The sequence below is a fragment of the Crotalus tigris genome, unplaced genomic scaffold (assembly GCF_016545835.1).
Source record: "Crotalus tigris isolate CLP2741 ecotype Arizona unplaced genomic scaffold, ASM1654583v1 scf7180000024281.4978605, whole genome shotgun sequence".
NCBI classification, from domain to species: domain Eukaryota; kingdom Metazoa; phylum Chordata; class Lepidosauria; order Squamata; family Viperidae; genus Crotalus; species Crotalus tigris.
In genome coordinates this window covers 3995079-4016191 of record NW_024100453.1, presented here as the reverse complement: position 1 = coordinate 4016191, position 21113 = coordinate 3995079, and the positions used below count along the sequence as shown (strand labels likewise).

Genomic DNA, 21113 nt, shown 5'->3' with positions numbered 1-21113 from the left:
ATGGTAATCAAACATAACAAATATGATAGTATTTAAAATAAGCATGAATAATATAAAATCAGATCTTATTCAAAGAAATAATTTCATTTGTGGTTAAATGTAGCTATTTGCAAAATAATTCACTATAACACTAGGAATGGAGTAGGAACAGTACAATTGTTACACATCAGATGTCAGATAATGGATTCTCAAAAACAGAGTCTTTTTTGTGATATCATCACTATTGTGCAGTACTCTTCCCAAAAATATTCATTTAGCTCCTGCTTTATTCTTTTGTTTTCAAACCTAAGCAAAACTCTTTTTTTCTTAAGTTTTCAAAGACAATTTCATTGGCTGTTTTATGTAGTTAATATAATCAAGCCAGTGGTGGGATTCAAATATCTGAACAACCAGTTCTCTGCGTGGTTGCCACTTCCGGAAGTCCATTCTGGACCTGGGCAACAAAAAATTAGCTACCGATTCTGCCAAACTGGTGCGAACTGGCTGAATCCCACTACTGAAACAAGCCTTTGTTTTATTATGTGTATTTGCACCTTAATTATTATTTTGCAGACCACTGTGGAATATTATTGGAGGTTCTTATACTAGAAGAGAAAACCACAGTGGAAACAAAGAATATACTCATACACTGAACTAATGCAAAAAGTTGTAGCTTAAGGCTATTTCACAAGGATCATGCTGTTTCTTTTCAAATGGACCATTTATATAGTAGCTAAACTCCTTCTTAGGAATTTCTGAGACAATAAACATATGCTTGATAGATGGTCATTCAATAAAATCAAATGAAGATTTTGCTTCTTTAAGAGTCATGGCCAAGGGCATCATTTAGGGAAGTTGCTTCAAGAGTGACATATTATTATTGCAAAGCTTGTTTATGACAGATAGTTTATGAAGCATTTGGAGATCATTAACACATTTTAGTCACATTAGAAAATGAATTTGTTCTGCAAGAACATAATAAAGCAAGGCTTAGTCTTTGTCTTATGTGGCTTCTTGTGGGTTGAAAGATAAGATAAACAATCAGAGGTTTTGGCTTTCATACCATGGGCCTGTTATCATTCTGGAGAAGGTCTGGCTTATTTCAACAGTGTACTGTACTAAAGAAATAATTTAACTGCCCAGAATACTGAATATTTGCCATCATTATAGAAGTTTGAGCTATGTAATTCCAGTACATGCTGCTCTACTAAATTAGACCTCTCCTGTCTAGTGTCCAATTTTGAGTCAAAATGCATTGCCTTCCAAAATGCTTTCAGTAAATGTGGACAATTAAGGAAATATACAGTAGATTAAATAGCCTCAAGATTAAAAAAAATCTATGCTATATGCAAACCTTATTTATGCTTGCAGTCTAGCAGAAAAAATAGACTAGCCATTTTTTGCAATATGGGAAAGGGGAGATATCTCTTTGGGCAGAGGTACAAAGATTTCCATCCTCATTTTTGCCTTTCTGGCAGCAGCCAACAAATGTAGAGAATTGGAACATTCAGAATTCACTTCATACAATCTATCCATCTGATGTAGTGAGCTGTTATCAGACTCCTCATGATTTTTATGGGACACCAAATATCACCCTCAGGTGTGATGACCCAAGTGCAGTTTTTTTCTGTATTTATAGTGCCACATGTTCATGAGCATGTTTTTTTTTAATTCACTCCTTACATTTTCAGTACTCTCATTGAACAAAATGTCTAGGTAAACATTGGCACTTCACTTGAATGCCGAGAAATGGATGGAGCACCTTTTGGAAATAGCCTGGCACAGTTCTGATAGCCAATTTTTAATATTGAAATTTTGCAAAATTTAGCACTAGTTATGGTTTGTGTGAAAACAAAGATGATAGTTTAGGAGTTTTAAGCATTTTTTTTTCATTTATCTTTCTGCTTATAAAACACTCAAATTTGATTATTATTAAAATTCCTGACCAGCTTTATGGGAATTGCAGATAACTTATCAAATTTTCATATCCTGAAAGCATCAAAGTCTTTGGCTCTCTTGCACGGCTTTTTAAAAATTATGAGTAGGAAGTTCAACATCAAATTAGTTTCTTTAACATCCAAATCTACAATAATACCCAACAAAAATAATTGCGGAGTAAACTTTATCTTTTTCTTAAAAATCTTTTGAATATTCCACCAAATCTTAATCCAAAAAGCTTTAATATCTTTACAAGTCTACCAAATATGAAAATAAGTTGCATCTAAATTTCCACATCTCCAACATTTGGGCTGTAATTTCGGATACATGCGGGACAACTTTTGGGGATCCAAATGCCATCTATAAAACATTTTATAAAAATTTTCTCTTAAATTTTGTGCTTAAGTAAATTTTACATTTCCAACCCAAATTGTCTCCCATGTATCCAGTAAATTGGCTCTTGGATATTTTGTGCCCATTTAATCATACAATCTTTAACTAACTCCGTTTCAGAGTCCAATTCTATTAAAGCATTATAAATTCTTTTTATATGAAATCGACTTTGATCTTTAATCTGTTTTACCAAATTCACATCCTCTAAAGTAATACCAACCTTTTTATCTATATTCCACCTCAATAACAATTGATTATAATAAAACCAAGAATATACAATATTTTCTTGCTTCAACTCAGTTAAAGGCTTTAATTGCCAATGCTGCCCAACCAAACTAAGTATTTCCTTATAAGAAATCTTATCCAAATTTACTTACCTAGATACTCCCTCTATCACATGTCCTGGAACCCCCCAAATTGGAATTTTATAATTTAACCTATAGTAATACTTTTTCCAGACACGCAACAAGGCACTTCTCAAAATATGGGTTTTAAAAACCTGATCCACTTTTTTGTCATAAATTAAATATGCGTGCCATCCATATAATAAATCCCATCCCTCAAGAGATAGGATATTCTTATTTGTTAAGTTGAGCCAATCACTAATCAAGGTTAAAGCCACTGCATCATAATACAATTTTAAATTCGGTGCCTTTAATCCTCCTCTTTCCCGTATATCCTGCATAATTTTAAATTTAACTCTTGGCTTTTTCCCTGCCCAAATAAATTTATTAATCCCCTTCTGCCATTCTTCCAAATTGGCATCTTTTTTCAAAATAGGTATCATCTGAAAATGATACCTATTTGATGTTGAACTTCATAACTGCTGCAAGATTATTGGTGGGGCAATATTGGAAGAAAAACTTATTGCCTACTTTGGAAGAATGGATACTTAAAGTGTCTAATTTAGCAGAAATGGCGAATATCTCCGTCTATTTGAAGGATCATTCACAAGAAAAATATATTTTGGTTTGGAGAAGATGGATTGATTATATTCAGAAGAAGTATGAAACTGAAAAGTATTATCTTGCTTTTGAATAGATTTTAGATAATTATTAATAGTATTATTATTTTTGTCTTAATTTGTTAATATTTGTTTTGAGAAGGAGTTAAAGTGTATTATGGTTTTGATTGATAGTTTAGTTGGTTTATGTTAGCTAGACTATGTTTGTTTATTTGTTACCCTGTAATCAGCTCTGGGAAGTGGGGGAGGGGGGGAGGGGATGGGTGGGTTTATATTATAATTTGTAAAACTTTTAATTAAAAAAAAAATTATTAGTAGGACAGAATCCTCTTTCTAAAAGTTAACAATATGTGGCAGTCTTTTTCCAGGCAGATTTTGGAAGCTGTCTCCAGGAGACATCTGCACCAAAAAAATTTAGCAAAATAAATGGTTATGTGCCTTTCAGTTGTTGTTAGCTCTTCGATAGATAGATTTTCCCCATGGCAATTAATAATAATAATAAAGTTGGAAGGAACCTTGGAGGTCATCTAGTCCAACCTCTGCTCAGGCAGGAAACCCTATACCATTTTGGACAAATGGCTGTCCAGTTTCTTCTTAAAAACTTTTAGTGTTGGAGCATTCACCGCTTCTGGAGGCAGGTTGTTCCACTGGTTAATTGTTCTAACTGTCAGGAAGTTTCTCCTTAGTTCTAGATTGCTTCTCTCCTTGATTAGTTTCCATCTGTTGCTTCTTGTCCTGCCTTCAGGCGCTTTGGAAAATAGCTTGACTCCTTCTTTGTGGCAGCCTCTGAGATATTGGAACACTACTATCATGTCCCCCTTCGTCTTCTCTTCATTAAACTAGACATACCCAATTCCAACAACCGTTCCTTATATGTTTTAGCCTCCAGTCCCCAGTTCCTAACTCGTCTGCATTAGTGGTTGAAAAATAACCTGGGTAATTGTCATACTAAAGAGTTACCCAAAATGTCTAACTGGTATTATTCAGTCATATTGCATTGTATCTAAGTACTGTCTTGCTATAGCCTTCATAAGTGTAAAAGCAATATTGTTTCTTGTTTTCCATGCCCAGAGTAATAAACAGTGTAATCTTCTAATTGAAAGTGTCTAATTGCAATACATCTAAATTAGCTTATCACTAAAGTTGTTTCATTTCATCTTTCACAGTGTTATATATTTCCATGTTTATGTTTCTTACTTCCACATTCTTACTGTGATTCTTTTTTGCAATCTTGAGTTTGTTTTTTTCTTGTATGGCAATATCAACAATTAGAAGCCTGAAGGCCTTAATCCAACCATGGCAAAGACACCATTAGTACACCAAACAGTCCACAATACTATGTTGAGTGCAATATGACCTGAAGGGCTCATCATCTGGTGTCAAGAGAATGATTTAGAAGCTAACCAGCTTGTATAATGTGAGATGAATGATGCAATGTTAGGAATGACTCAGCAGGAATCTGTATCCTTTTAAGAGCTTGAGTATAAAACGGAAGGCCTTGCTGGAGTGTTTCTGTCTGGTTCCTTTCCTGCTGTAATTGCTGTGTATTGGAGTTTGCTGAATTATCACTATGTGAATGTATTTTGTTCCTAGTGTATATTTGTAGATAGTGTGTAATATAAACCACATTTAATACAAACCACTGTTTACTGTATTTACTCCTGGGTTACCTCAATGCAATAAGATTGTGCATGCTGACAGCTGGCTATATTTATTTATTAAATGTATATGCTGCCCATCTCACTGTAACACAACTCTGGATGACTATAACATTATTTTATATTTTCCATTCATATGAGTTTTCCTGGTAAAGGCACAGGAGTCATACTATCGCTTTCTCCTACGCGATATGGATTAGTGTTTTTGCCATTGTCACTAAAGTGATCATCTGCCCCTAACATCTTCCTATATCTCTGCTGCTGAATATAAGTATCTGGTTGGTTTAGCTGGGCAGATGGGTTCACTGTCATGTCTTAGAAGATGACCCTGTGGGAATATATACTCTTGGTATTCACCTCATCTCATCTCCCCAGGAACCTTTATTTATTTGATTTTTATCCCCCTTTTATTACTCTAAATAACCCAAGGTGATGTACATACATAATTCTCCTTCCTTCTCCTTTTTTCCCCACATTTTTTTGGGGGGGGAGGGGGGAAGACAACGCTCTTTATTTATTTGTAGATTTGATGTTTTATTGTTTTGTTGCAAGAAGTCTCAACTTATTAACATAAAACATCATCATATAATAAGAATAAATTCAGGGGTAAAAGTAGTGGAAGCAGAAACTTGACACTTAAATTTTATGCAAATGTAGAAGAATTACATTCACCAAATCCAATGGGAATTACTTCCATCCCCAATTATGCAAATAGGTTGAAAACAAATAAAGAAAGGCATGCCTCATTGAACATTATGAGACATCCAAAGTGGAAAAATCAGAGGTTTACTCTATAACAGTGATGGCGAACCTTTTAGAGACTGAGTGCCCAAACTGCAACCCAAAACCCATTTATGCATCGTTGGGTGCTGGGTGGGTGTGGCCATTGGGTGGGTGTGGCCCATTGGGTGGGCGTGGCTGCGGTGGTAATGGCAGACTGGATGGGACTAAAAGGTTTAATCAATCAATTCCAACTTTGCAAGATCTTTTTTTTTCCTGCAAAAAGTTGAAATTGACTGATTGATTGAACCGTTTTTGGGTTTTTTTTGCACACAGCGGCGGAGGCCTAAAGTGAAAAGGTTTTATAAAACCCAGCTGAAGGCCTAGGACTGGGGCAACGGCGCATGTGCCCACAGAGAGGGCTCTGAGTGCCGCCTCTGGCACGCGTGCCATAGGTTCACCACCACTCTCTATAATTATTAGCAGCCTCATAAAATTAGAGAGAACAATAGAATTTCAGAGTGCCTAAATCTAATGAAAATGCTACTAATTTAGGTACTACCAAAGTTAAGATCCTTTCCGGGTTATCCTCTGCCTAATCTCAGCAGCTGTGAGGCCTGGGGAGAGAAAAATCCTTTACAAATTGCTCCCCTCTCAGCTGCCCCCACTATGAATGCCAAAAACTCACCCCATTCCAGAAATGTTCCTGGCTTACTGTATATATTTTTCTTTACTGGTAGAATACTGGTTGGGAAAACATTCCCCTCTAGTAAGATCACTCCCTTCCTTTTGAAACACAAATTGACTTTATTTCGCTACTAGAAATTATTTTATTACTTTATTTCACTACTAGAAGCTAAGAGGTAAACCTTTAAAAGTGTGGGAATGCAACCACCTTATATAGATTTATGCAAATCATGGAATACATGTAACTTGTGGAATCTGGAATAATGAAGGTAGAACTAGAAAGACAATGGCTGGTACAAACAAAGACTATGTGTTTTAGAAAAAAAACTTTAAACAGTAACCTTTAGTGTGTTGCTTCCCCTTAAGTACTACCTTCCTTGGCCTTGCTTTCAATAAGCTTGTCCCAGTTTCAAGTAACTTTCTTTTGCCAATAAAGGAGAATATTTGTAGCTCAAGGCTGAAATATGGGGTCCTTGGGGCTCTCTGAGCTTTTTTTCTTGCAGACATTTAATTTCCTAAACTAGGTAACATCATTAGTGCTGGCCCCAGCTTTCTTTTGATTTCTGTTTTGTGGCTGAATTGACATTTTATTACTTCCCTAAGGGTCCCTAGAAAAGAATGGGGGAGGGTGTTCTGCCTGTTCTGCCTATCCATTTTTCTCCTTCAATAAAGAACCTGAAGCTTTTGACTGTAAACAGAGAGAACATATGTCTGGCAAACTATACAATTTTGAAAATAGACTAGAGTTCTCGAGAAGAGGGAATGGCATTTTTGCATTTATTTGATTAAAAGTGGAGACTCAATAATAGCCTCTTCTTTCTCTTGCTATTTTCTCTCCATTGCCTTCCCATGCTTCAGCTCAGTTTTTGCTTCAATTTCTATTCCTCCCATGAGGCTTTTGCTATTCTATGTCATAGCTAACAAGAAATTCTTCCCTTGAGAAATTGCTGGAGACTTTCTTCTTCTGGAGAAAATGTCCCCTGATTTTAAAAGCAATAGCCCTACCTCTACCCTCCGGGCAAAAGTGCCCAGTCAGTCCCCCCCACCCGTGTTGCCTGCTATTGATGAAAGCTGTTACCATCTGACCCACCTGAATAGGCACCCATATGGAGAAGGCTGGGCCATTTAGACCAGTGTTTCTCAATCTCAGCAAATTAAGACATGTGGGCTTCAGGTTTAAGTTAAAGCTCACCTATCTTAAAGTCGCACTGATTTGGACTAATGGTCGGCTCTACCCTAGAAGTCTTCTGTGCTTCTAAAGTAAATGGAATTAGCAACGTCTCCTGTTGTCAATTCCTCCTAATTCTGTTGAACTGAAGAAGGTAGTTGGATGAGTAGCGAAACGTCTTCAAGCAAATACAAAGTAAGTCCAGTTGCCTCTTGGGACAACCATGATTTGGATGAGTGAGCATCTCCATAGACATCTTCTGTTCGATGCTTAGTGGATAGGATACGGCTTCCCCAGGTGATGAGGCACCACGCCCGGAGCTCCTGGGGGCTCTTTGCCCACGAACCCGAGAAGGCAAAGAAACGCGCTGCGAAGATCGATTGTTTTCCCGCCTCCGAGCTCCTTCGGGCGTCCCATGCAAAGGTGCCGCCCCTGGGCAGACGCAGAAGCATCCCGACCGGGCTGGCGTTCTTTAGGGAGCGAAAATCCCTTCGCTTTGGCGGAGAGGTTCAGTTCCACGACTCGGGAGTCAGGAGCGCCTGAGCGGGCCCCGCCTGCCCCGCCTCCTCAGCAGGCGAGCCAGGCGATGCTACCTATCTGGGTAAGCACCGCCTGTGGCGAGCGGCGCTTTCAGCAGATCGCCGGGAGGCAGCGCGGGGATCTGGCAGAGGCGACGCGAGAGGGGCATGGGCGGCGGCGGAGCTTTTCCGAAGGGCAGGTTCTGACTTAAAGCGAAAGGCGGGGGGCGCCGCGCTAGAAGTGCGGGCTGGCCAGCCGGAGTTTGCATTTAAGCTGCGAGTAGGTGCTGGACGCTCTTGGCGCTGCAGGAAGGGTCTCGCTGGTAGCCGAGCTCCCTTCGGGGCCGGCCGAGGAGCTCAGCGAAGATCGTTGCGGAGACCAGCAATGCCCAGAAGCGCAGAATGTGCGCAGGGCCCGTAATTTCGTCGTGCGCTGGCTGCTGGTTTGCCCAGCTGATGTTGGACTTCACCCCTGTGCGTGGGTTATTTTGCGCTGCTGGAAGATGCCGGGCAGTTTCTATAGAACAAATTGGCCCAGTCTGAAGTGCTCTAGGATGCGTTTTTAAAAGCCACCTTATGTCTTGGGGTGGGGAGCGGGTGGCGGGTGATGGACAGCATAAACAGGTTTCGGTTTGAATGGGAGCTTTCGCTTTGGAAGAGCCTCCTCCAAAGGCGGAGAAGAGTTAAGATGCGCTCTTTGGTTGGCCGCTTTTTAGGAAGCCCTTCTGCATTTACTACAGGGAGGTAGCTTTAACGTGAGTTAGAAGCAGTGGTGCAGTTGGGTAATCATAGGCTCTGAAAAGCTGCCGTCCAGCTTACTTGCTTCCCCCACAAAGAGGTAGGGGAGGAGCCTGGATATTCCCTTGTATTCAGGAGCAAATAGCATCAAAATGCTTCAAGAATATTCACCACCATTTGTAGGAGTATATCAATTCACTATCTGTATTAGAGAGGAGGAGAGAAAATGCAGGGCTAATCGGATGTTTTTTGACGGATCACACACAGTGATTGAAAATATTGACTTACTCTTCGAATATTGACACAAGCCACACAGATCAGATTCCTTCCTAAAGATGTTGCTTCTCTGATTTTTGTTCCCTTTTTTAACATATGGAGAAGACTTGTTATTTCGGTTTGAATTTTGCTCAGGTGGTACCAGCTGATCTAAACTTCAATGACTGAACTTCAGTTTGTTGGCATGGACTTCCCTATGAATTGGTCATTTCTGAGCAAAGCATCCTGGAAAACTGCTGGCCTGTAGAGCCTCTTCCATGGCACTTTGAAGGTGGAGCTCCCTAGCTGGCTTCTTTCTGTTTTGTCCTGTGAAAGGAAGAGAGCCTGATCAATGTTGGGAAACAGCAGCAGCAGCAGCAGCAGGAGTGCCAATAGTACAGACTGCAGACTGGCCTTTGCTGGAGTGGTCTGCCAGCTGCTCTTCATGGTCCTCTTGATCATTGCCATCACCCTTGGAAATCTGGTGAGTCTTCTGGTTTTCTTCTGTGTAAGACCATTCCGGACACCCCAAAGCTACCTAAAAGCCTCTTTGGCCCTTGCTGATTTGGCTGTGGGGCTCATTGTAGTACCTTACTCAGTTTATCAGGAGATGAACACGTTGGCCTATGAGATGGAGCAAGAACGGAGTCCAGCTGGCTGGTCAGTCTGTTTGATCACTGGCCCTATCTTTGCAGGGTGCACTTTTGTCTCAATCAGCACCATATTTCTGCTTTCAGTGGAGAGGACCATCACTGTGCTGAGGCCCTTGCACAGGAAAGCTGTGATTACCAAGCGCAGGATCACTTGGCTCATTCTTGGTTCTTGGATACTGAGTTTCTCCTTGGCGGTGATACCTCTGCTCTCAATTCCAAATATCACCTTTGAGTACAATTCCTGCAGTAAGATGTGTATCTATGGCTTTTCACCAGGCAAGTTGCCAGAGTCCAATTGGAACGTCATGCTCCTGTACCCAATATTTGACTTCACCCTCTTAGGTGGCACTTTTGTTGTCAACACCATCACCTTCGCCACCCTCCGGCAGTACCACAAAATGAGGAAGCAACTGAGGGAAGAGCCACAAGGAACCCACAGGCTCTCTTACTCAGATGTCACTGCTGCCAGGACCATTGGCATCCTGACCTTTGCATTCTCTGTGTCTTTTGCTCCCATTGCTGTATTTGTTGTGGGCACTGTGGTAGGCTATGAATGGTGCCAATTCTCCTTCTATGCTTTCTGGATCCTTGCTTCCAACAGTTGTTGGAATGTGGCTATCTACAGTGTTTGGGACCCCAAGTTCCGGCAGGGGCTGCAGGAAATGTTCTGCAAGCAAATGCTGAAAGCTGATTTCCAGCAGCATTCCAGTCATTCACTGGAGGGGCACCGTTCTTCCCCTGCTTGTGTGATAGTCCTCAAGGAGATGCTCCGTCCAGAGACCAGCTAGTGGCAGAATTGGTACTTGCTGTTTTTAAAGAGATGACTGCTTCAGAGCAGGTCTGGGTATTTTAGCTGGAGATTCTGGATTTTTCAATAACTATTTTCCTCTTCAGTTGTTGCAGCTTAATGGAATGCCTCCCCCCTCCAAAGTATGTACTTTCTTGGTGCCAGATTTTTCTTTCCATTTACTGGATTGGAGCCTGTTGACCTTTGTATTGCAAATGTACAATGAATTTATGAGGATGCATTTCGGAGTGTTGGAAGCACATTGCACTTTTAAAAATTGCTGCTAGATAAATATCTTAATATAGAGCAGCTATTTATTAGTGACTCCTCGTCCATATAAAAATATCCCAGTTTTGATTTAACGGTAGAAAATATAAAAAAGAAGAGAAAGAGAGAGAAAGAAAGAGAAGAAAAAACTTTAAAATACATCACATCATGAATGAATCTCTAGGCATGATGAGGGCTGAAATAACATGTCCTCTGTGTTCTATTTTGCAAAAATAATCCTATGTAATGCCTTACAATGTACAGTTGAAAAACAATGACCTTTTAATTACTGTTAATCTCAAATATGGTTATAATAAGCAGTATATACTCTACAGCATTTATTCAGAAACGTATTTGCACAAAAATGCCTTTTTAAAAATGGTAAAATGGCACTTTTTACAACTGCTGACATTTTATTGACAATGATATTTGCATATTTATTTATATTTTCTGAACTCCAGACTTCTGGTTCTACACTCACAAATCACACGTTTTGCAAGAAATATGACATTAGTCTACAGCAGGGGTCTTCAAACTTGGCAACTTTAAGACTTGTGGACTTCAACTCCCAGAATTCCTCAGCCAGCCAGGAATTCTGGGAGTTGAAGTCCACAAGTCTTAAAGTTGCCAAGTTTGAAGACCCCTGGTCTACAGCAATGTAGAAAAAAATGGTTTCAGTTTTCCCAGCTTCAAGTCCAGAACTTCATTCAAAAGGATTCAAAATGCAGCATGTTTGTAATCAGTGTTCTTATGGGACTTGGTAGTGAAAGAATGGAAAAATGTAAAATCACAATAAGAAATAGGATGGATCACATGCCTTTCATTTGAAATCTGAAACAATTCTCATGCTCTTATTACTACTTTTCCTGTTTTGATTGGGTTGAAATAATTCAACTTTTACTGTATGTGGTTGTGTTGATAACAAACATTGTGAATGTGTTCTATAAGAGTAAATATCCTTGATCAAATATTGCCACAGAAATAATAATCTGTTAAAAGGCACCCAAAGTTTATTTGAAACAGTTGCCAATAGTAATACCTTTTCACAGGAAACACCTTTTAAGTAAAAGCTTTGTACTGATTGTATGGGAAGTAAATAGGCAAACACAACCTGTTATACTTTGAGGTTCAAGGTTTCTTCAGAATTGGAAGTAGCATGGCTTGTGTTGAGTTACCCGACCATCCTTTCAATGTGTACACTTATAAACAGTTTTTCTATAATACATACGCACACAGACACACATACACAAAGGACTGTCAAATATTTTATAACTCCTGAAATTTGCTAGTTTAAAAAAGAAAAGGACAGAAATACAGTACTAACTTGACTTCTCCAGCCCTAAAAAAAAAGTTCATTTAGACTGCAGTCTTATCCAAGTTCTTGGATGTCATGATGTGCATTGATTCATGGAGTAGAAAATCATGTTTGGAAAACAAATGGCTAATGCTCTTTGATACAGGCAAATCATTATTGTGTTTCTCCTTTGCTGAATTTCAGGCATGGCATTCAGCTTTATATTTCTAAAACAGACCACGTCTGAGGAGAGATAGAATGATTTTATGAAGTCACTCATTCCACGGAATCAGAATTGCACACAAATGGTTTTTATTTCAAACTTGAGGAACCAGTTTCTCCTGAACTCAAGTTAGTATCTGAATAAAATGCAGAGAATGCACTCAAAAACAAAGTGTGGGTGACTACAAATTATAAGTAAGTCTTGCAGCTTAACAACTAGCATAAATTTAATGAAGTCAAAATCTGTTTAGGTGAACTCATGGTGTATGGGGAATGGGGAAATAAAGCCAGGCCAAAAGTTAGGGCAACAGCAATTAGTACACTTACACTGCACATTGCCAGTCCTGAAGAAGTCAGTATCAATTCAAACAGTTTTTGCACAAGCAGTGAAGGACACAACAGCTGTCTCTTACTCTTACTTGAGCCCATGAAGTTAAGGAGAAATCAAATGTAGAAATCAGAGGCATTAACAGTGATTTCAAGAAGTTAGTGTTGTTAAAAAAATAAGCTTCATGGTGCCCAAATATTTTTTACAGCTGACTAATAATTCATTCCCACTGGAAAATGAAATTCTTCCTTGCTGGAGCAGGATTTGTTAGCAAAACGCCTCTCTCTGTTCTGAACATAATGTTCATTAACTACAGGAGACATGATTGATGCCTGTGTAAACTTTTCTTGAAATCATCTAAAAATGTGAATTACATGATGCTCCAAGGCTACTTTTTCCCATTGTTCATAGATTAAGTTAGAGAATTTTCCCCTAGCCTTTTGCAGTTTAAATTGACAGTAAACTGATATATTAAGCTATATCTGAACTCTTGAGCATAAATGTTTCATTTATTTTTGCCTTCTTTCATAACAATTCAGAGTGTTTGTACTTAGGCATAGAAAACCTGTGAACATGCTTGATCAAAAACTCCACTGAAATAGTAAATATTGGCTTATATAATATTACATTTATATCCCATTATTTCTCTGGGAACTGAGTGGTCTCATGAAAGTTTCTTTTCATTTTATTCCTGAGAGGTAGGTTGAGCTAAGTGTTTATGACTGGCTTATTTTCATCCAGTTAGTACTCTCTCTGTGTAAATTTTAACCAAAATTTCCTTTATTGTCTTCAACATCTTAATTACTATTCCCATGTCTGTTGCATGTTGCAAATTCTTGAGTTTTTCAGTAACTTTGCAATATGTCCAGATTATCTTATCTCTTGTAATTAAATTAATCTAATACACAGTATTTCATTGCATGTGAAATGATAGCACAAGGCCATTTTATTTGCACATGACCGGAAACAACCCACTCATCCTAGTGCCAATTCTGGAATGCCTATAGTTAGGGATTTCTGAGATTTAACATCCCAATACACTGAAGCCTACCAGGTTAGGAAAGTCCAGGAAATAATAGGCATTTTTCTACAGTATTTTTGCCTTCTGATTTTAGGACATTGTGATCTGAGAGTTGGATCAGTTAAGAACAAGATATTAGCAGATTGCATAATCTGCCAGGCTGGGATGGAAGTAAAATCAGCCTTGGTTAGTATTGGAAGAGTGACCATCTGGAAATACCAGGGCTATTGACTAGATTTTTTCCCCACTGCTGGCAACTTGACTGGACTAATTCCTGCAGTTTTCCTGACAAGGTTTTACAGAAGTGGTTTGCTATTGTCGCCTTCCTAGGCCTGAGAGAAATTAACTGGTCCAAAGTTATCTAACTGACTTTTGTGTCTAAGGTAGAACTAGAACTCAATAGTCCCCTGGTTTTAGCATGATGCCTTAACCACTACACCATATTGGCTCTCTGTTGATTAGACTGGGAAGCTGAAAAACATCATCCTGAAAAAAGTCAATAGCAAATCTCTGCTATATTACTCTTAAAGACTATTTGGAGGCAGCCACAATGAGATCAATCCAAGGAGAATCTTAATCCATGGGAAAAAGAAAAGAAAAAAAAGAAAAAAGAAAGGGGAACTCTTTTATTAAAGGTGATGGGATACTTCTATCCAGATACTCAGACTATATATATGGACAAGTTAAAGCTTTCCATGTAAGAAATGCACACAGAACAAGAATCATTTTCTTCGTAGGTTCAATCTAATGCAGTAACCACTGCATATGAATAATGGGTTCAAAAGTAGTGGCTGTATGTGAGTGGGGGGCTCAGAATTTTGGAAACTAGGCTGAATTTCCTCAGTTGTAGATTTGGCTCCTTGTTATGGGTAATAATAGAACAAGTCCTTGGTTATATCCAAACAAGGGAAGCATGACATTATTGGTATTTTTCAAAGGAGCCATACAAAATAATAACTGCAAAAAGAACATGAAAACTGGGCTCAAGACCAGACCAGGCCTATTGCTGTACTGTTTTGAAAAATGAGGACTATTCCTAAGGTCACATAATTGCCCAATAGGTTATGCTATATATTTAAAATTCTCTCTGTAGCTGTTGACTGCTGTAAAAGGCAACTAATGGCATTAGAAGCCCACAGGGGGAAAAATGCAATGAGGAAATAGAAAACTGCAGAGTTGTAGACTGAATTAAACATTTTGTGAAAAAAATACACAGCAGAGAGTTGTTTTTCTTAAGAAACATGTTGAGTGAATTATCTATTCAAGACCAGTTACTTGAAAGAATGTTTTGTGTTATTATTATTATAGGTCAAATAATTTTCTGTATTATATCCTGGACAAAGAGTTTGACTAAAACATAGTAGTAACCAAATGTTGTGTGATACAATTTCCAGATGTGGGGTTCTTTCACAGGAGACTCATATTCTGATAGTAGATGGTCCAGGAGACTGGTTAGATTTTTGCTTGGAGAAAGAAAAAGGAAGCACAATTGATCTTATTCCTCTCCATGTGTATTTTAGGTACCTCCATAGCATCAAAAACTTGGAAGTGGTCAATATTTGTTTAGGATTGGCCATACAGAGGAGTAACTCCATGCCAATGTTTATGTAAAAGCAACTCCATGCCCTGTTCCAAATTATTTGGTGGTGTATTTATTATGAAATGGTACAGGGTACTGGATGTAATTCTTTTTACTTTGGATACAAGCTTTATTTCTCTGTTCCTCCTTCTCATCCTGAAAAAAAGTCCCATGGGAGGAATTTTCTCATCAGATCTTTATTTTAATTTAATTAAACCCTAGGAAACCAGGCAGACTGCAAATTACTTACTGCTAGAAGGATGACGACACAATCTCTGGGAAAAACTAAACTTAATATCCTACTAAATATAATATGCTACTAAAACTCTTGGGTCTGCAACCTTTAAGTGATTGAAACAGTGCTTCAAGGGACAGCAGTTTTTGAGCCTAGGTACTTCAAATGGACTATCTTACAGAAGACATCCAAAATCCAAGACCCATGACTCCTATAGGATTGAAATTTGACTAATTTGTGGTGAGTTCAGTGCTGCCAGGCTGCCTGCCTTCTTTACAGGAATTGAATTACAGGAACTGTAACATGGTTATAGAAATCGGGTATGTCTAATCTAATGAAAAAAAGGACCTGGGGAGACATGATGGCAGTGTTCCAATATTTGAGGGCTCCTACAAAGACAAACAAGTCAAACTATTTTCCAAAACACCGAAAGGCAAGATGAGAAACAATGGATGGAAACTAACCAAGGAGAGAAGCAACCTAGAACTAAGGAGAAATTTCTTAATGGTAAGAACAAGCACCCAATGGAATACCTTGCCTTCGGAAGTTGTGGGTGCTCCATTACCAGAGGCTTTCAAAAAGAGACTGGACCATCCTATTCTATTCTATTCTATTCTATTCTATTCTATTCTATTCTATTCTATTCTATTCTATTCTATTCTATTCTATTCTATTATCCTATCCTATCCTATCCTATCCTATCCTATCCTATCCTATCCTATCCTATCCTATCCTATCCTTCCTCCAGAGGCTGAGCAGAGCAGCACCTCCTTCCACTGCTGGAGATCAGGCAGACTGGTCCAGCCCTAGCCCTCCAGAGGCTGGGTGACTAGTCACACCTTTGGCTGTTGGAAGGCAGTTAGTTGCAGTCAAGATGGCAGGAAGTCAAGAGTTGTTCCCACTCCCACTGTTTTGTTTTGTGTTTTTGCCCTCGGTCATTTTATTTCTCTATTTAGGTAAGGAAATATTTTTGAAACAATTACCGAATGGATCATAGGTTGTCTAGTTCTCATTGAGACAATCATTGTGATTTCAAAATATTTAAAAGCTCCCCAGCTAACCAGCAACATTTACAACTAGCCACTAGGCCACACCAAATTAAAATCACCTTTAATTTGCTACGCAGGCAAAGAAGGATTAACGACCTGTGGTAACTTGAAGGAAAACACCAATTCTGCTGTGGTTTACAGCAAGACAGTGAAAAGGTCAGATATACATTTTTTTCATTTTCTGCAGTAAACACACATATATATTGATGGGGCAAGAATCCCATCCTACAAGTGGGATTCCCTGCCCCATCAATAAGTACTTTTTATTTTTATAATTTTATTCATTTATAACATAAAATATGAAAATAACAAAAGCAAATAATAAGAGACAACAATAGGGAAATGGAAAACGAAAAAGCGGAGGAGGGGAGGGAAAGAAAGGGCGTTGACTTCCAACTCCCTCTGTTGCTGTAAAATAAGACATTAAGATTGAATCTCAACTTTTTACATTTTTATAGTAGTATGAACTAGCCATTTCTATATCAACAAATCTGTCTAATCAGTGAAACCCAAAATCATAATATCACTTTTCCACCTCAAGCACAAAGTCCAGAAGTAGAAAAGAAAGTACTTATATTCTTTTCTTTTATCAAAACAATCAATTTAGCCATCTCTATTAATTCCATCAGCTTTTGTAACCATTTGTCCATGGGGGGGGGGAATAGAAACATCCTTCCATTTTTGTGCATAGAGCAATCTTGCTGCGGTCACCATATATAAAATCAGAGTTCCAATTTTTTTTCCCAAGTCTTTTTCTATTAGACCTAGAAGGAAAGTTTCTGATTTAATCTTTATGTTCACTTTAAGAATTTTCTGCATTAATATATGAATCCTATTCCAGTATTTCTTTGCTTTATCACATGTCCACCATAAATGATAAAAAGTCATTTACATTTACATTTCCAACATTCACTTGAAATACTTTTATACATTCTAGATAACTTATCTGGTATTAAATACCAGTGATACCCAAAATTCATTGCCCACTGGTTCATAAAGTGTTTTACATGTTCACTTTCCAAATTCAATTTTGATAATATTTTATAGATCTTGGCAATAATATGATCATCACTACCAGATAGAAAAAATTTTCAATTCATTTTTAGCAAAATCAAACCCATCACTTTTTTTATCTAGTTTAAACCTTTCCTTCATTTGTAGGTATGTAAACTAATGGCAGACGTGACTTTCTAATTCTAGTTCTTCCTTCAACTTGAGGGTGGGGTTTCCAAAGTTGAAAGATAATATTTTACCATACGTCCACCAGTGCGTCTTCACCACCATTTTTTTTCTTAAAAAAAGCTTCTTGGGGGGACACCCAAAGAAACAACTTCGTAAAGAACCTTGTTTTATATTTATTCCAAACTCTTAATATGGCATGTCTAATAACATGATTATTAAAATCAACATTTACTTTAACGTTATCTTTCCATAAATACCCAAACCTTAATTCATGGCTTTCCAAATCAAGTAGCCTCTTATTCTGAAGGTTCATCCACTCTTTTAACCAGACCAAACAGCATGCATCAAAGTACAATTTCAAGTCTGGTAAACCCAAATCCCCTCTTTCCTTGGGTTAGATATACATTGAATTATTTCACCCAAACAAACAACATATTATAATGTGATTTATCAAATCCACAACCAATCAGTGGCCCCAAACAATGGTGGGATCTGCTATGAGATGTATCCCTTGCCCACTTTATAATTACAATAAATGAATATGCTAGAGCCCCACACTATCTTATGAGGATTACAGAGAAAATTAAGCTATTGATGAGTTTAACTTTTAAGGCCTAAGAATTATTTATACTCCATGAGTTGGGTGATGAATTATGAAGGTTCTGATGGTTTTCAGTTGCTGAATATTTTTTTGTTCATCTATTTTCTACAATGTATTGATATTTAATGAGCAAAACATGGAGTTTAATCTTGAAATCCATTGTACAAGAACCATTTTCCTGCCAAAAATTGGTGGGTGACTGTTGATAGTCCACAATCTCAAACTGTTCCACTTAGTGGAAGAAAGCATATTCTTTTAGGTAAAGGATTTCTCCGTGTGTCAGCAAACTTAGTATTTTTAAACTTTCCTGTTTACAATTCATAGTATCTGGTGTTTTGAAAATTAAAGTATTTTTTGTTCACAGTGTCATTCAGTTCCGCAAAACCAAACAAAAACCTCAACACTTTTTTTTTCTTCAAGGAAAGTTCTGGAAACTGATCTTGATGATAAAGAAGGGTCTGTTCTTTGTATTTTCCTGATTTGTTTGAGTTTCAGATTATTCACGTCAAGAAATATCTCCTGCCTGAGCCAAATCACAGCATGGTTCTCTCTCTCTCTCTCTCTCTCTCTCTCTCTCTCTCTCTCTCTCTCTCTCTCTCTCTCTCTCTCTCTCTGTGTGTGTGTGTGTGTGTGTGTGTTTTATGTGCTGTGGAGGCTTTTTCATTGAATCTGCATCTGAGATTGTTGGGAAAAAAACCCATCAACTCTTGGGTGCATGATATTATCCGGGTCTTGTTTGGCTCCTTTTTCTTGAGATAGATTTAAAACACAAACACACACACACACACACAAACAAACAAACAAACACACAAACACATAAGCTATGTTAATCACTGTTTAGTTCAATTAATACATAGCTTGTTTTTCTGTTAAAAAAACCTTTTAAAGAGAGCTTAAAAGATTGAAATAAGTCACATACAGATATTAAAGTGATAGCTGAAGATGACAAAACCAATAATAAAAACCCCATTAATTTCATAATTGCAGTCTACAATGGACAGTAAATATATAAGAAGAAAGGTGGGGTTGGGGTCTACAGTACAAAGACAGGCAGCACATGAAACCACGTCCCCTCTGGTCTGTGGGAAAACTTCTCTCCACAGAACCAGTCCCTGATGCCCAAAAGGTTGGGGGCCACTGATCTAGGCAGCCCTGGCAAGTTCATATTTTTCAAATATACAGTTGCTTTTTATTTATTTCATCACTTACTCTGCCTAATCCATCTAGTGTTCGTAACTGCTTATTTTCATCTTTATGTATGCTTGATATTGCTTCATGTTTTTCTTCATTCACACTGCTCCCATGTTTTGTTCCTAATGGGATAAAAATAAAATAAAATAAAAATAAAATAAAAGATTTTTGCCAAGTTTCCAAGAGCATGTGATGTCAGCCCCACTAGGAGAATCTCAAAGTAGGCTTGTTCAATGGCACCATCTAGTGCTCACTAAATAAACTGTAGTTTTACTGCTTTAAATAATTATTTTCAATTTTTAGTAATATTATATTAAGAATACATTTTTAGAGACTCCTGAAAACACTTGGATTTGTTCCCCGAAGCTGTAAAGCTCTACAGATGCTCATATACATTTATTCTCAATGCGTAATAAATATGTATTTGTATCTCGTCTTATGCAAGAAATCTTTCATTTGTATAACTACTAATATTATTTGGTATTATGCTGTACAATTTTTAATCAATTATGTAATGAATAATATAGTCAGTTTCTACAAAAGGTCTAGTTCTAGTATGAAGTGAATAAAGATAAAACCTGGCAATATCTTACAACTGGAACATTTAAAAAAGGAAATGGAAGGCTTGATCTTGGCTGCTCTAAAGCAAGCTGTTCAAATGAATGCAATCAAGGCTAGAACAAAAAAATCATCAAATGATTCAAAGTGCAGATTGTGCAAAGAGGAAGAAGAAACAGTAGATCACACACTCAGCTCATGCAAGAAGATTGCACAAACTGATTCTAAACAATATTACAGTCACCAAAATGATTCACTGGGACATCCATAAAAATTACCATATGCCACTAATAAACATAGAGTTGAAAAAGTAGTCTAAATGAGCCGGTTAAAATATTGTGGAATTTCTGAATACTGTCTGATAATGCCTGGGCCATAACACACCAGATGTAACTGTGATTGAAAAAAAATAAAGTAAACTACAGGAGATAATAGAATAGAAGACATTATCAAAATCCAAAAATCTAAATTGAAAGATTATGGCATAATCTTTCTGTTTATAAAATAATAATTTATTCCACATTTGAGTCATTCTTGTAAAATATTTATGATAGAATCCACCAGTATGAGTTTCAAATATTTACATAATGAAAGCTATGGTAAGACTACCTCATCTGGGCAGGAAAAATCCTAAACCATTGATGGTGGGAGTCAAGGAGACATCTCAAAGAAGACGTGTTCCTTTGGAAGGAACTCTACCTTACCTTCTCAGGCCTGAGAACACCTATCCACACTATCATCATCTTAGTCAGATTCAGCGTTAGCTGAATGGTCCTTCCACAGTCCACCATTATTGCCAAGCAATAGCTTCCAGCAAAAGGCAAAATAACAAAATATCAGTTGGAAGGGACCTTCGGAGGTCTTCTAGTCCAACCCCCTGCTCAGGCAGGAAATTGTATGTCATTTCAGACAAATAGTTGTACAAACTCTTCTTAAACCTGAAGCACCCACAACTTCTGGAGACAAGTTGTTTCACTGATTAATTGTTCTAATTCTCAGGAAATTTCTCCTTAGTTGTAGGTTAGCTCTCTCTCTGATTAGTTTCCATTCTTTGCTTCTTGTCCAGGTACTTTGGAGAATGGTTGATCTGCCCTCTTCTTTGTTGCAGTCCCTTAGATATTGGAACAC

The 21113-nt window shown here is 37.8% G+C and overlaps 2 protein-coding genes across 5 annotated transcripts in view; one reads left to right on the top strand and one right to left on the bottom strand.

Annotated features, from left to right (window-relative positions):
- Positions 1-21113, bottom strand: part of PIGU (phosphatidylinositol glycan anchor biosynthesis class U) — a 100290-nt gene that overhangs the window by 35292 nt on the left and 43885 nt on the right. For all 4 annotated transcript variants that reach the window (XR_005554360.1, XM_039323738.1, XM_039323739.1 and 1 more), the window contains one exon: positions 19446-19549. The gene's annotated coding sequence lies outside the window, so the exon portion shown is untranslated. The remainder of the gene's footprint in view (positions 1-19445; positions 19550-21113) is intronic.
- LOC120299191 (adenosine receptor A3-like) lies at positions 6011-11127 on the top strand. Its single transcript, XM_039323740.1, has one exon. The coding sequence runs from the start codon at positions 9371-9373 to the stop codon at positions 10457-10459; it is 1089 nt and encodes a 362-aa protein (XP_039179674.1). The 5' UTR covers positions 6011-9370; the 3' UTR covers positions 10460-11127.